At 40.0% G+C, this 13,407-nt stretch overlaps 1 protein-coding gene across 4 annotated transcripts in view; it reads left to right on the top strand.

Moving 5' to 3' along the window:
- ARHGEF1 (Rho guanine nucleotide exchange factor 1) overlaps positions 1-13,407 on the top strand; it is a 69,746-nt gene that overhangs the window by 20,602 nt on the left and 35,737 nt on the right. For all 4 annotated transcript variants that reach the window (XM_072426682.1, XM_072426683.1, XM_072426680.1 and 1 more), the window contains exons 2-6: positions 5,832-5,895; positions 8,060-8,131; positions 8,563-8,676; positions 10,542-10,640; positions 12,275-12,317. In XM_072426682.1, coding sequence (XP_072282783.1) covers positions 5,869-5,895; positions 8,060-8,131; positions 8,563-8,676; positions 10,542-10,640; positions 12,275-12,317 — 355 coding nt within the window. In that variant the 5' untranslated portion in view covers positions 5,832-5,868. The remainder of the gene's footprint in view (positions 1-5,831; positions 5,896-8,059; positions 8,132-8,562; positions 8,677-10,541; positions 10,641-12,274; positions 12,318-13,407) is intronic.

Genomic DNA, 13,407 nt, shown 5'->3' with positions numbered 1-13,407 from the left:
AAATGTGTGTGTGCATGTCCAAGGAGCGCACAAGTGTTTGTGTGTATGTTGTGGATGTGTCTGAGCATGCACAGGGTGTTCCTGTCCGTCATGTAAAAGACATACATGTAGAGCCTTGAGGAATCCGTCATTATAATGGGCCTGTTTGTTTCTGCTGAAAGGACCACTAGACTCTGAAAAAACAAAATCACTGGGAAAGTCCTGATTGTAATAATCACAGCTATCTATGTACTTTTTGGATATTATGTATCTTAACCTTTTGCTCTTTGTTGCCATTTTAGATTGCAAAAGGCATCATAATAATACTTTGTAGTGAATATCAAAGGCAAAACCTTTTTTACTTTTCTGGTTTGTAGAGTAGTTGGGTGTTTTACACACAAGCAACACCACTGCCAATTTTGCAAGTGACCGATGGCTCCCAACAATCTTCTGATTGGTAATTGTAATGAAAGGACCCAGGATGTCATGCACATCCAGGATCGGTCTGGGGACCACCAGAAGGAAGTGAGGAGGAGGGCCCAGCAGAATGCAAAGCTTTTCTGCTACTGTGCCATTTTTTGTAGTAAGCCAGAAGGCACCACCTGAGGGCACAAAAAAGCCCAAATTTGGGGGCATATGACTGGGGCCCACCAAATGTTTTTTCAGTACATTCGGCCTATCCGACGCTGCACATGTGTGCAATATCCTGCCCTTCAGATCATGGGGTGAATGACAAGAGCCCTTCAACTGGTTTGCTAAATAGTTTGTTTACATGTACACATTATTATCTACCAAAAATTCTAATCACTCCTCCTCAGATCAAGGACTGGAAAATTAGTTGCGTACAATCTGTTGGATTGTGAATTAAGTTCTATTGAAAAATGTTATCTATCTAAACCATCATCCATGCTCTTAATTGGTATTATTATTAATAATCCTATTGTGTGATACTTTCTCCACCTCTTAGATTGTAAGCTCTTCTGGTTAGGGTCCTCTCCTCCTCTTGTGTCACTGTCTGTATCTATCTGTCATTTGCAACTCATATTTAATGTACAGCACTGTGTAATATGTTTGCACTATTTAAATCCTGTTTATTATTATTAATATTATTATTATTATTATTATTATTATTATTAATTAGTAATAATAATTAATACACAGTATTTATATAGCACCAACATATTACCAGTGCTGTACATTAAATAGGAGTTGCATATGACAGTTATTCCATTTAATGTTTTAAAAACCTAAAACAAAGGAAACAAAATGATAAAAAAAGCATTTACTGGTTTAGCAGAACATTTTTTGCCTGTTTGTTTTTAAAAGTTTGCAAAATGTGTTAGTGGCAGGAACATATTATTTGCCTGCATACTTTGAGATAAAAAGTGTTCCTCTTCTATATCTCCAGAAGTTGAGAGGTATGATATCAGACAAGTGTTTGTTCTGAAGTGCTTGCCAAAATTTGGGACTCTAGAAGTCAAATTTTGCATAATAATACTAGTGGTGTTTTATCCACATTCTGGGGAAAGAAAATCTGCATTTGAAAGACATGAATTAATGATGAAGCTGCCGCTATATTTACATGATTGGGGAATGGAAAGTATTGCTTTAATTGTGCACCTTCAGTGTTGAACCCAGAAAATTTTCAAGCTTGGTGGGAAGAAATGGTAGGTGGGTGGCAGCCCCTGTATTGTGACCCAACCCATCAGTAACCACCAAAAAATAGCCGGGTGATTCCTGAAAAGTGCTGGGTGGTGTGCCCAGCTGAAAGGGGCTGGGGGAAACACTGACCTTGGAACACGAGAATCCTTTTTATTAGGTAAGGTAGGTTTGTGCAGAATTTTTTTTTATGACCCTCATCTTGTATAACTGCAATACATGTTCTCATTCTAAGTGGGAAGAGAAGAGACAGAGCGTGGATTTCACTCCTCGGTCATGTGATAAAGCTCGATGTAATGTATGTCTTTTACTAGTTTGTTTATCTCGTTCTGAGATATTCAGAATTTTTTTCCTCCTCCATAGAGCTATGAGTTCAGACAATGTTTTATGTCTTTTGTTTATATAGAATGGAAATATTATACAATGCTTTACTGCGTGCATGTACCCATTCACATCAGTGCCTCTCCCACAAGGATGATACAAACTCCATGCTATTAGTATTTGTCATTTTGTGGCCATAAGAGTAAGGTGTCAGAACACACAGCGCTTTGCCACTTGCTTCAGATGGGATTAGGTAGTCACATACCAATCAGAATGCCCATGCTGACCCGAGTCTAACACCAAAAGTGTCTAAAATGGGCACATACCAGTTTTGGACCACAGAGCAAGAAGATGGCTGGCTTGTTAATTTACATTTTTTATAGATCACGTGAATGGCTTAATGTGTGTTGTATACCTGGGCAAGAGATAGCAGCAGGATGCTCTATGGGGAGAAGGCAGGCTGGCTGGGGCAGTGGGACCGAGACCTAAAGCCTGAATTGTGGTGCCAAGTACTACGGCACATTCTTAGATGACTTATTGAGGCCATTCTCTGATGGGTCAAAGGTGTTTTGGTATTGCAAGGACAACCTTTACTACATTGGACAAGTAGTTTTAAGCTGAACTTGAATTTAAAAAAAAAAGTCACTTTACCTGTGAAAAGCCCTCAAGCCCAGTGAGTCCTGTGCTTTCTCGGCTTCCTTTTTCTTTCTGGGGCTGGCTGTTCTGTCCAACACCGCCATCTTCTTTTTTTATTTTGTTCTTCCTCACATCACCCGATCTCTTGCTGTGCAGACACGAGATTAGGTGACATGTCTTCCTCCAAATGTTAAAAAAACAAGAGCCAATGTCATTGTGCATGCCTGAAATTGAGCACTTTTATTTTTGGAGGAAAGCCCCTTAATGATGCATGCCCAACCTTGGGCATACGCAGATGGAGCAGCCCACAGCCTCCTGGGATAAGTAACACAAGTATCCCAGATAGCTCCATGGCAGTAAACACATGAGGGGAGCTGACCTCTCCTAAAAAAAAGTTTTAAAAAATCATTAAAGAAACACATTTTTGGCTGATCAGTGTAGATAACAACAGTAATGAGAACAAACTTGCCTAGAGGTTACCAAATTCCTCTTCAGTTTACATTGACACCTTTGTATCCTCCTGTCCATTGATGTGGGTTGACATACAATGTTGAATCTTGTTTTCACGCATCCTCTTCTACTTTGCTTCAAAACACATACAGATGCGTAAAAATCTTCAATAACATGTGGTAAACATGCTATTGGTGACTTACGGGGGTACAACCTGTACACAGCAACTGAAGATCTGTTTACCAAACCAAAATGTCAGCCTCATAAAATAGTTCTAAATCAGAAGGATTTATTTGTTGAAGGTCCGTGTATCAAAAGCAATTGCATTTTTTCCCAACAAAATACTGGTTTTCCTTTTTTCACCCTTTTTTGCCATCTCAGAGTCTCTATTAGTCACTTCCAGTCTACCTGCACTCACTCCATGCTAGTTTAAAAAGTTGACAACATCTGAAATTATATTCACATGTTAAAGGTTTTATGAAGTTTTAGTGATTTGGGTTCACATTGTTTTTATTAGTTTATAGTTGGTGTGGAGGTGCATGTAGGAGGGTAAAATCACAAATGGGATGTTGGCACGACATAAATTTACACAGGGAAGGATGTCTGTACTGGAGATAAGGATTATACAGCACATTCCATATTCCCTCCTGCAGAAAACAGCAGCTGGGATTCTGCAAGTGCCTTGGGGGCGAGGAGGAGAATGGCTGCCCCTGCCTCCTCTTTCCCTGTCAGTGCCACCATTGCTGGGAGCACTGGGACTATGAGAGGTGTATGGAGATGGCGGGGAGGGGAGATTTGTCTCTTGCATACCTGGAATTCTTGTCCTGTCTCTTTCACAGTCCATTATTCTGCTCACTCATCACCTCTCTCCCCTATCCAACCCGTCTGTATTTTTTGCCTTAGGTACATTGTGGGCAGCAGGGGTCAGATTAACACCTCTGTGTTATTTTTTAACTTGTCACCGATAATGGATCACTTGCTGTACCTTACTTATAAATACTTTATTCTGGGTACTTCTCTGACATTTACAGGAATTATGAGGCACCTTCTAAATTGTTTGAGGTTTACGTGACCCTGGTGCACTTAATGAATAATAAACTAAATACAGTGTATACTCGCCTGCAATAATGCTGTGGGGGTAGGAGAGGAATCGGTGAGAGCTTCAGGGGTGGGACCAGGAGACAAACGCGCCTGGAAATTTTTCAGCGGACCTCAGGGGACAGATTCCCAGAATCTTAGTTGGGTTTTGTGACAACAGGAAATATTAGTATAGGTGCTCTTCTTATGTATGGAGAGTTTTAATAGTTACTTTTTTTTACTCTACACTTATAATATGATATATGTTATTTATTCCCAGGCTTTAGTATTTTTTAGGTGCCTGGCCCTAAAGAAGTATACTAATCAAGAAAGCCAAATAAAAACCTTTATCCACACATTATGTGCATTAGAAACTTTGACATCAGAGGTTGACAGCCAGGCAAATTGCATTTAAAAAGGTCTCTTCCAAATGTGGTTGTGGATGGGGTAAACCTTGGGACAGATGGAAGCTCCCAATTAGATTTGCTTATCACTTCCTATACCAGAGACAATGGTCTCCCAAAGTCCAAAACATAGCACACTTAATAATCGCCTTTTCTGAATGTGTTTGTGGTTGGGGTAGACTTTGTGGTTGGGGACAGATGGAATCTCCCAATTGAATGTATCACTTTCTTTACTGGGGACAGTGGTCTCCCAGAGCACGAGTAGGGGTAAATCTCCTTAGCAGAGACATGGATAGCAGTAAAAAACAGATTGAGGATTTACCCTTTTCTTTCCAAAAATGATTTTCAAAAGAACACTTTGCATACTTTAGGCTGGATTCACACATGTTGCACAATGCACCTACCATTCACCTTGGCAATGCTTTTATTTTGTAGCAAGCCATTTTAAGCCATTAGAAAAAAAAGGATACCAATAGGCCTTTAGAGAAACCTGTAGTTGTTGATGTTTTCATATTATTACATGGTTATAGATCAAACTAAATCAGAAGGTATATTTTGTGTGACATGTATGTTCCTATCAAGATGGGAAAGAGAATTAAAGGGGCATGGTCTCAGTCTAAGGCTGGGTACACACATGCAATGGTTCTCGTTCGATAATCGGCTCAGGGCCGATATTGGAAGAGAATCTGGCATGTGTACAGCGCTCGCCGTCTATCGTCCGAACGACCGTCCTGGTGGATCCACGGACGATGGACAACAAACGATCCTAATGTGAAGGGGAGAGAGCACAGTGGGGTGCCGCTCCATCGTTTTCCCCTTCCCCTCTCCATAGAGCAGAACGGTGCTGTACAGCACTCGTTCATGCATCGTGCACTCGTTAATCGTTGGAAAGGATTACAACAACAAATATTGCACGTGTGTAATAGGACTGATGAATGCTGCATTTGAGAGATTTTTCATCAGGTGCTGTTGCGCAAAGTATAGAATAGAACATGTTGGCTTTGACCCTGTGGCCATTGACATTTCTACATTCTAGGAAGTTCGTTAGCTACAAGACATTTATTAGATGACCATCCTTAATGGACTGTAACTAATAAAGAACCAGAACTTACAAGAAAGTCTTGTAAGATTAGTCCAGCAGTTTTATTCACATGCTACATATTGTTTTACAATGAACGGCTGATGGTTTTTAGTATCTGGAACTGTATAATCACACAATTTCACCTGTGGTTGTAGCTGAAAGAGATCAGGAAGTTCTTTTTTTTATAACACTTAAATATTGTGTCTACTCTTTGTGTCTTCCAGGTCCCTCCTGGGGTTCCTGAACACCTAGACCATTAGAATGGATCAAGAAGACGGTCATTATGGGGTGAGTTTGGTTATGTTCTACCAACATGATGTAGTTTGTATATCTGTCCATCCATGGCAAATGCTGTCAACAGTACAGCATTCTATGACGTGTTTTTCCGTTCATGGTTTTCTTTTATCAGTTTTTACAGCAAGATCTGTAGATTTCAATACCACTGGTATCTAGCATGCAAATCTAATATTGCTAGGATTAGTTGCTAGGCAAAGCTAAATTGGCTTTACTTTTTCGCTGTGTTTTAGAGAAAAATTCTCAGTCTAGATTGGTTGAAACAGTCAATCAGAAATTTCCTTTTATTCTCCCTTTAAGCAAAGAAGAATGACATGGCGGATCTGACTGGTTGTTATGGTCATACAAGAAAATAGTGAACCATTCATCCTGCAGACAAACAAATTCCAGGGATGGAGACCTAAGTTGTAGGACAACTGGTCATATCTGACAGATGTTTAGCAGGCCAGGCAGGTGTTGCCTACTTGTTCATAGATATCAGATAGAAAAGGTCAGTCCTGAACACTACTTTATGGATGAAAGTCACAACCAACCCTATTTGTGACAAAACAGCTTCAGGATTGTTACCCTTTACCATATCTCCCAAAAGAGACTATAAGTAAATTTTTGGTCATGGTTCTCCAGTGTTCTCCCCAGCCCCTTTTAGCTGGGCACACCACCCGTCACTTTTCGTCAACCACCCAGATGTTTTTGGGTGGCTACTGATAAGTTGGGTCACAATTCAGGGGCTTCCACCCGCCTACAATTTCTTCCCACCCAGCTTAAAAAAAATTTGGAGTTGAGCACTGGTTCTCTGTAGTCAAGCGGTGGAAGGTTTCCGGGCACCCAAGGGTCATTGATGCACATTGAGAAGAAGGCTAGTCCAAAAGGGCCAATCGAAGATGATGGCCAGCTTGTTAAATCACATTTTCTCTAGCACATAAATTGCCAGGTGTGTGTTGTATATTTAAGCAAGAGATAGCAGCAGGGTACTTTATGGGGTGGAGGCAGGCTGGCAGAGGCAGTGTGACCCAAAGGTATCATTGCCTAAATTGTGGTGCCATATACCACAGCACATGATCGGAGCTGTTTTGGTGTCACAAAGAAAACCTATACAGTATTAGACAGATGGTTTTAATGTTTTGCCTGATCAGTGTGGATCAGCAGTATTGGGAACCAATTTGCCTAGAGGTTACAAAATTCCTCTTCAGTTTACATTGACACCTTTATATTCTCATGTTCATTGATGTGGGATGACATACATTGTTCTCAACTGACCCTATATTTGGAAGCTTAGGGTATTTTGCATAGCTGGAACAGATGAGTAGAGTAGTGGTCTTATAGGGGGTTGAGTTACTTTGTTATGACTAAAAAAGGGTCTAAATTGGTTTTGGCATATAGCAGAACACAAGACAACATTTGGATTCTGTGGATTCTATCCATAAGTGTTTCCATTGTTTTACAAAAGCTGTTTAAACAGCAGTTTTCCTTAGGTTACCTGCTGTTTAAGTAGACCTAGTTAAATATTCCATAATCTATCAAATTGAGTAGGTCCTTGCTCCCTACCATGACCATTTTGGGTGCACTGGCTAAGTTTACAACCCCGCCCTTCCCAAACTTCTTTGCAAATCCTTACTCCTCCATAGCAAATGAAAATACCAAGCACTAAGGGGTAGAATTTGACTTGCTCCCCTGTAATGCCCAGATTTTGCAGCCATACACTTAACCTGAGCACTGTTACATGACTGGTGGAGTGATGTTACCGATTTCCCAAGCCACTGGTACTTAGGAGCAAAGAGCTGCAAGGAAGTGCAGGAAAGTAAGGAGTTCAGGTGCCCTTTACAAAAATGTTATCAATGCCAGGTGAGGTTCACGTTATTTAGTAAATGCTGCAGTGGTGGTCTTCAATCTCACATTAATACCTAGGTATTTGTTCATGTAATATTTATGAAAGGAAATGCTTAAAGGTTATCCAATCCTGAGAATTTGTGAGCAAAAGTCAAGGGTTTGCAACATGATTGCAACCTGGAGCAGAAGTCAGGTAAGTATATCAGCTATTCTATTACTGATCAAAATTGCATCGCAACAATTCCATGTGAGCACGGCCTCGTGTATTGGTCCACTTTATTATAAATTTTGTACTATAAAGGAAAAAATATCGTTTTTCTTCTCTACACAGGGCTCCCACTCCATGTCTGGCCCCACCATCATTGGAGCGGAGGATGAAGACTTTGAGAATGATATTGAGCCGGTCAGTGTTTGCATTTTTTTTTCTATTTTTTCCTTTATCAGAGTTTGCATCCTTCATTTTCAATAGAAGAATAATATTTATTAAGTGTGTATTTTTAGAGCTTTTATGGTAAAATCTAATTTTCACATTGGAAGAATGCATATAGATATAGGTGGATTAAACCTAAACTCCAAGCAAATTTCTAAATATATTGATGAAAAGGGAATAGGAGGCTTCTACCTGCCAAAGGTTTTGCATTTCTGTATATATCATTGTGTATCAACCAGGGTTCCCTAGGTTTCCTCCAATAGTTGCCAGAGGTTTTTTGAGCAATGAGCAATTCACAGGCTATGAGGGTGCGGCTGGGAAAGTAAAATTAAAATTGGTAATGTGATTTTCAAAAGATTGTTACATTAGTTGCATTTATTTTTCTCTTCTTTTTGTCTTTGCAGAATGTTGATGACCAAAACAGTTATTTCCAGAGCATTGAGCTGGTAAAAGAGCACCCAGCTTATATTATGGTGTTCCTGCACCATGTTGTACTACAGTTTGACCCCAGCCCAGTGGTAAGACCCTAACAAGATAGCAGCTGCTTATCTGTACTATGTCTGTGAAAATGGGGGCTGTCGGGGTGTAAAGAGCATTGATATATGCACACATGGGGTTCCTTCAACCGAGGCTTATGGATGATGCCAGTATGTCTCTGGGTCCAATGCCATTTGGCAGAGCCATTTGTAGGACATTTACATTATAGCTGCCGGTATGGGTGGCGTTTTGACCACTACTAAAAGGGGGGATTGTTCTCACTGGCCACTGATGTAAGAGGAATTTTTCTGATTGACCCCTAATGAATTGGATTTAGCAAAGTTTTCTGAAAGTTATTTCACATATACATGTTTTAATTTTGTTTTAAGTCATTGGAACATGTTAATTTATTGTGATTTATATCCTATCACTATAAACATTACTCTACAGGTATTATATTAGCACACATCATGTATCCCATTCTTTGTTGTATATAAAGCTGGGAATTTTATGAATTTTCCCAGACAGAACAGGATAGGAGAAGTACTACACATCTGAGTCTTGTATTTCTTGTCTGTAAATTGTGCATTTATTTGTCTCTCTTCATTTCCTACTGCTCTCAGAGGGTCAGCTCCATAATACAAGGTGTGTCTGGCTGCTTCTTAATGTCTATTGTCTGTCTCTTTACCACTATTCCAACAATCATGCAATTGAATGATTATATGAGAAACCTATAGGGGAATACCACCAAAGTTTGGCAAATATGAAACTCCAATGGCCATTGTTATTATTATATGTATAAATATAAAATACAATTTTAAATGTGATTGTTTTTTTTTGTTTTATAACATATTTATTCTAACATATTTATTCTTGCCCATAAATGATTTAAATATTCTTTTTGGTTTACACATAATTTAACAACAGCAGCCAAAGGTTGTTCATTACTTTTCCCTTTTGAATTTGTTTACTGGTTTGTTATTTAGATTTAGACAAAATTAGCCAGTGTGATATTCAAGAGACATTTTTAATTTAGGTTAAGCAGTCATTGCTAGGTACCCTAATTTTATTTTAGCATTAGATAGAGAAAGGTAAGAACTGTCTGTGTTGCTGCTGGGGAGATTTGCCTTCGCTCCGGGAGGACAGCATTTATTGCTCATCTTAACTTATTAACTTACCTGCCACTCTTTCCACACACCCCCTTCTAGCCTGTATTCTGCATTTTTTATCATTACCCAAAGACATATATATACCCCAAATCCACCAGCTTAATTTCCAAGTGCGAGGGACCAATAATCTAGCACTGCAGAAATCCCCTTGCTATCCCTGAAAGTCCCTTTGCACAGATGTAATTGCTGGAATACTCCTCTCTAAATCTTGCTAGACCCCCGCAGCTAGACAGTCAATTTGATGGGTCTCATTTATTAAAGCTCTCCACGATTGAAAAAGCGATTATCATGGGAGAACTAGGGCGATCCAGCCCACAGTACATAACAGAGATATGTTTATGTATTTTGGGATGGATAATTCAAACATTGGAATAGCCCTATTGTGTTTAACATATCCATTCATTAGGCCTGATTTAATAAAGCTCTCCAAGACTGGAGAGAATACACTTATCAGTAAACTTAGCAAAAAACCTGTAATGGATTTGGTTCAGGATTGAACACATTAGCTAACAAAAACCAAACGAAGCTAAAAGGGAGCCATGTGTACAAGGCAATAACATATCATCATTCCTGGAAAGTTATGCTGTGACTTTGGTGCTGAAGTTGATCCACATGCAGTTGACAAATACTTTAGGTGTGACATTTGCAGGACCACTGTTGAATGCCTGTGTTAGGAATTGACCTGAGATGGAATGCACTTCTTCCAGTCTAATATCTGTTCTCCTGTATTTCTGTAGCTTTGCTATCTGCACGTGGAGATCCTGAGAAACCTCACAGCGAAAGAGGGAAAAAAGCTTTTTATGGATTTCTACAACACGTTCCTCATGAAAGGAGCAGTGAGTAACAAACTGCGAAGTTCATGTCAATGTGGTCTATGTTGTTCTATGAGTAAGGAATGGCTACAGCTATACTGTCACCACCCAAAAAAAAACTTAATGGCACATCTTAGCAAAAGTGTCTCCTATCCTGCTACTTCTATCCAACCCCGGAAGTGTGAGATGCTTGTGTCCTTCTTCATGCTGTTTTCAGAGGTTTCCTCTGACCTTATATTCTGCTGCTGTACCCTGTAGAGTCATAGGGGTACCACAGCCTGCTTAAAAGATACAAGCACCCAACACTCCCAGATGTGCCAAAAGCTGAAGATATTAAGGGTACAGGTTTTGCATGGAGTAAAATTATAGGAGGCTGCAGGGGAGGCAAGTATAATACATTTTAATTTGCAAAGACACCCTCCATTAAGGATTGAATAGGCCAACAGTGTCCCTTTCAAACCCATTTTTTATACTTTATGTCGCTCCTGCTGGGAGATTCTCTTTCAGTTATCCCAATGGCACTGCAGGAAGTTTGTAGCAGTCAATCTAAAGTAAGGGGAGATTCCTTCTTCAATGGTTATCGTAATAGGTGTCTCTATTAGAAAGTTTGCAGTGCTTCCTGTTCTGGTCTTAGCTTTACAGTTTGAGTTTCCAATGCTTTCCAAGGTACACCAGAAGGTATAGTGGGATAATTTTCTCTAGCATGGAGATAGACAGCAATAAAAACCTGACAAGGGTTAGAACATAAAATGGGAATTCCCAGTTCCTCCATTATATATTAACAAAGTTGTATGTACATTGGCAAACGTTCAGACTGCAGTCTGATCCACAGTCAGGGAACCAGCATGAATGACAAGTTGAAAGTTACACAATGTAGTTTGCACTTCTGCATTTCCCATACTCAACAATCTGTGTTGCCCAAAATTCTTCACATTTCCCTTGGAGTGCATTTTTAAAATGGTATTGTTCCAGTGGACCCATGGCTTCCTGTCACTTGCTGTGAATGCCCAGGCTGAGCGGGAATGCCTTTCATCCCATTAGGGACTAACCTTAAAGGCCTCTATAAATAAAGACCTAATGAGGGAAAACACGCCAAGAGGTTTGAGTCCAGCGGGAGCTGTTTTCTGCTATGAACAATTAAAACTTTTTTAATTGGCAAAAAAGGGCACTTTAGTGTGTGGCTACTTTGTATTTCCCACCTCCTGTCAGTCTCCACTCCTAATAGGAAGTTTAGATGCATTAACATGGGAATTGCTCTTGTGTGGCCTACACACTCTTTGCTCCAAGGAAGGTAGATTCCTTCTGGGATAAAGCACCTGCGGTTGGAGGATGCAGCTGGGAGCCACCTGGAATAGCAGCAATCTTACTGTAGTGAATAAGACGTATGCTGACGCTTGCTGTATGTGCATATAGACACTTAAATTGTTCACCATACCACTAGGCAAAAGGGGGATAGAAGTTAAAAGGTCCTACTGGGTGCTCTTTTTCCCGTACAACTCCTCGAATGTCTGAGAGCAACCAGCAGCCACAGGGTATAGCTATTACAGCATTGTTGATGAGTGACTCAACATTCCTGAATGTCTGCAGATCTCAGCTGAACAGGAATTGCCATGAACTCCTATAATGACAAAGAAAATTTCTGTTTTCCCCCCTCTTAGGTTTTGCGTGTCCCTATTCCAAACAGTGTCTCCTTTGAACTGGGTAAGTTCTGTTGCTCCATATGTGAATCGGTTCACTGGTTCATTTCTGCACATGGCATTGTAGGAAACCTATCTGATTCTGCACATTATGAATGTATATATGGAAATTATAAGGCTTGTCCTAATGATAACCACAGAGTGCTGAAACTCCCAGCAACCTGTCAGCTCCTTGCTTTGATCAGTCAATGGGAACATAGATCAGTAAGAGTGTTTTTGCTTTTGATGTTGAAGAGGTGTGCACCTTTTATTTGGAAAATTGACTTCTAATTTGGGTGTTAGAGGTTACTTCAAAAGCTTGAAAGAATTTAATTTATTTGCTGAGAATGCTAGCAGCTTCTTTTCTATAGACCATTATATCGCTAAGAATTAATATGGCAAGAGACCAGTGACACCACTCAGTATGCAACCTTTCCATTCATTAGCAATCAGTAACATCATATAACATATCTATTTATTATAGACCACTGGCATCTCTCGGTAAGCAGGTTATCCATTAACTATTTTTAACTCATTATACCTCATCACTATGAGTTTAGCCTATCGATTGACCAGAGGGCAGTGACAACACTATGGGTTAAGCCTATCCACTGACTACAGGGCAGTGATATCACTGAGTGTGAAGCCTATCCATTTACCACAGAGCTGTGACATCACTATGAGTTTAACCTATCAATTGACTAGAGGGCTGTGACATCACTATGGGTTAAGCCTATCTACTAACTACAGAGCAGTGACATCACTATGGGTTAAGCTTATACAATTACTACAGGGCAGTGACATCACTTAGAGTGAAACCTATACATTGTCTACAGGTCTGTGACATCACTATGAGTTTAGCCTATCCCCTGTCTACAGGGCTGTGACATCACTATGGGTTAAGCCTATCCACTAACTACAGAGCAGTGACATCACTATGGATTAAGCTTATATATTTACTACAGGGCAGTGACATTACTTGGAGTAAAACCTATACATTGTCTACAGGGCTGTGACATCACTATGAGTTTAGCCTATCCGCTGTCTACAGGGCTGTGACATCACTATGAGTTTAGCCTATCCGCTGTCTACTGGGCTGTGACATCACTATGAGT

The sequence above is a fragment of the Pyxicephalus adspersus genome, chromosome 11 (assembly GCF_032062135.1).
Source record: "Pyxicephalus adspersus chromosome 11, UCB_Pads_2.0, whole genome shotgun sequence".
NCBI classification, from domain to species: Eukaryota; Metazoa; Chordata; class Amphibia; order Anura; family Pyxicephalidae; genus Pyxicephalus; species Pyxicephalus adspersus.
Note: the sequence above shows the minus strand (reverse complement) of the source record. Positions and strands in the feature narration are given on the sequence as shown.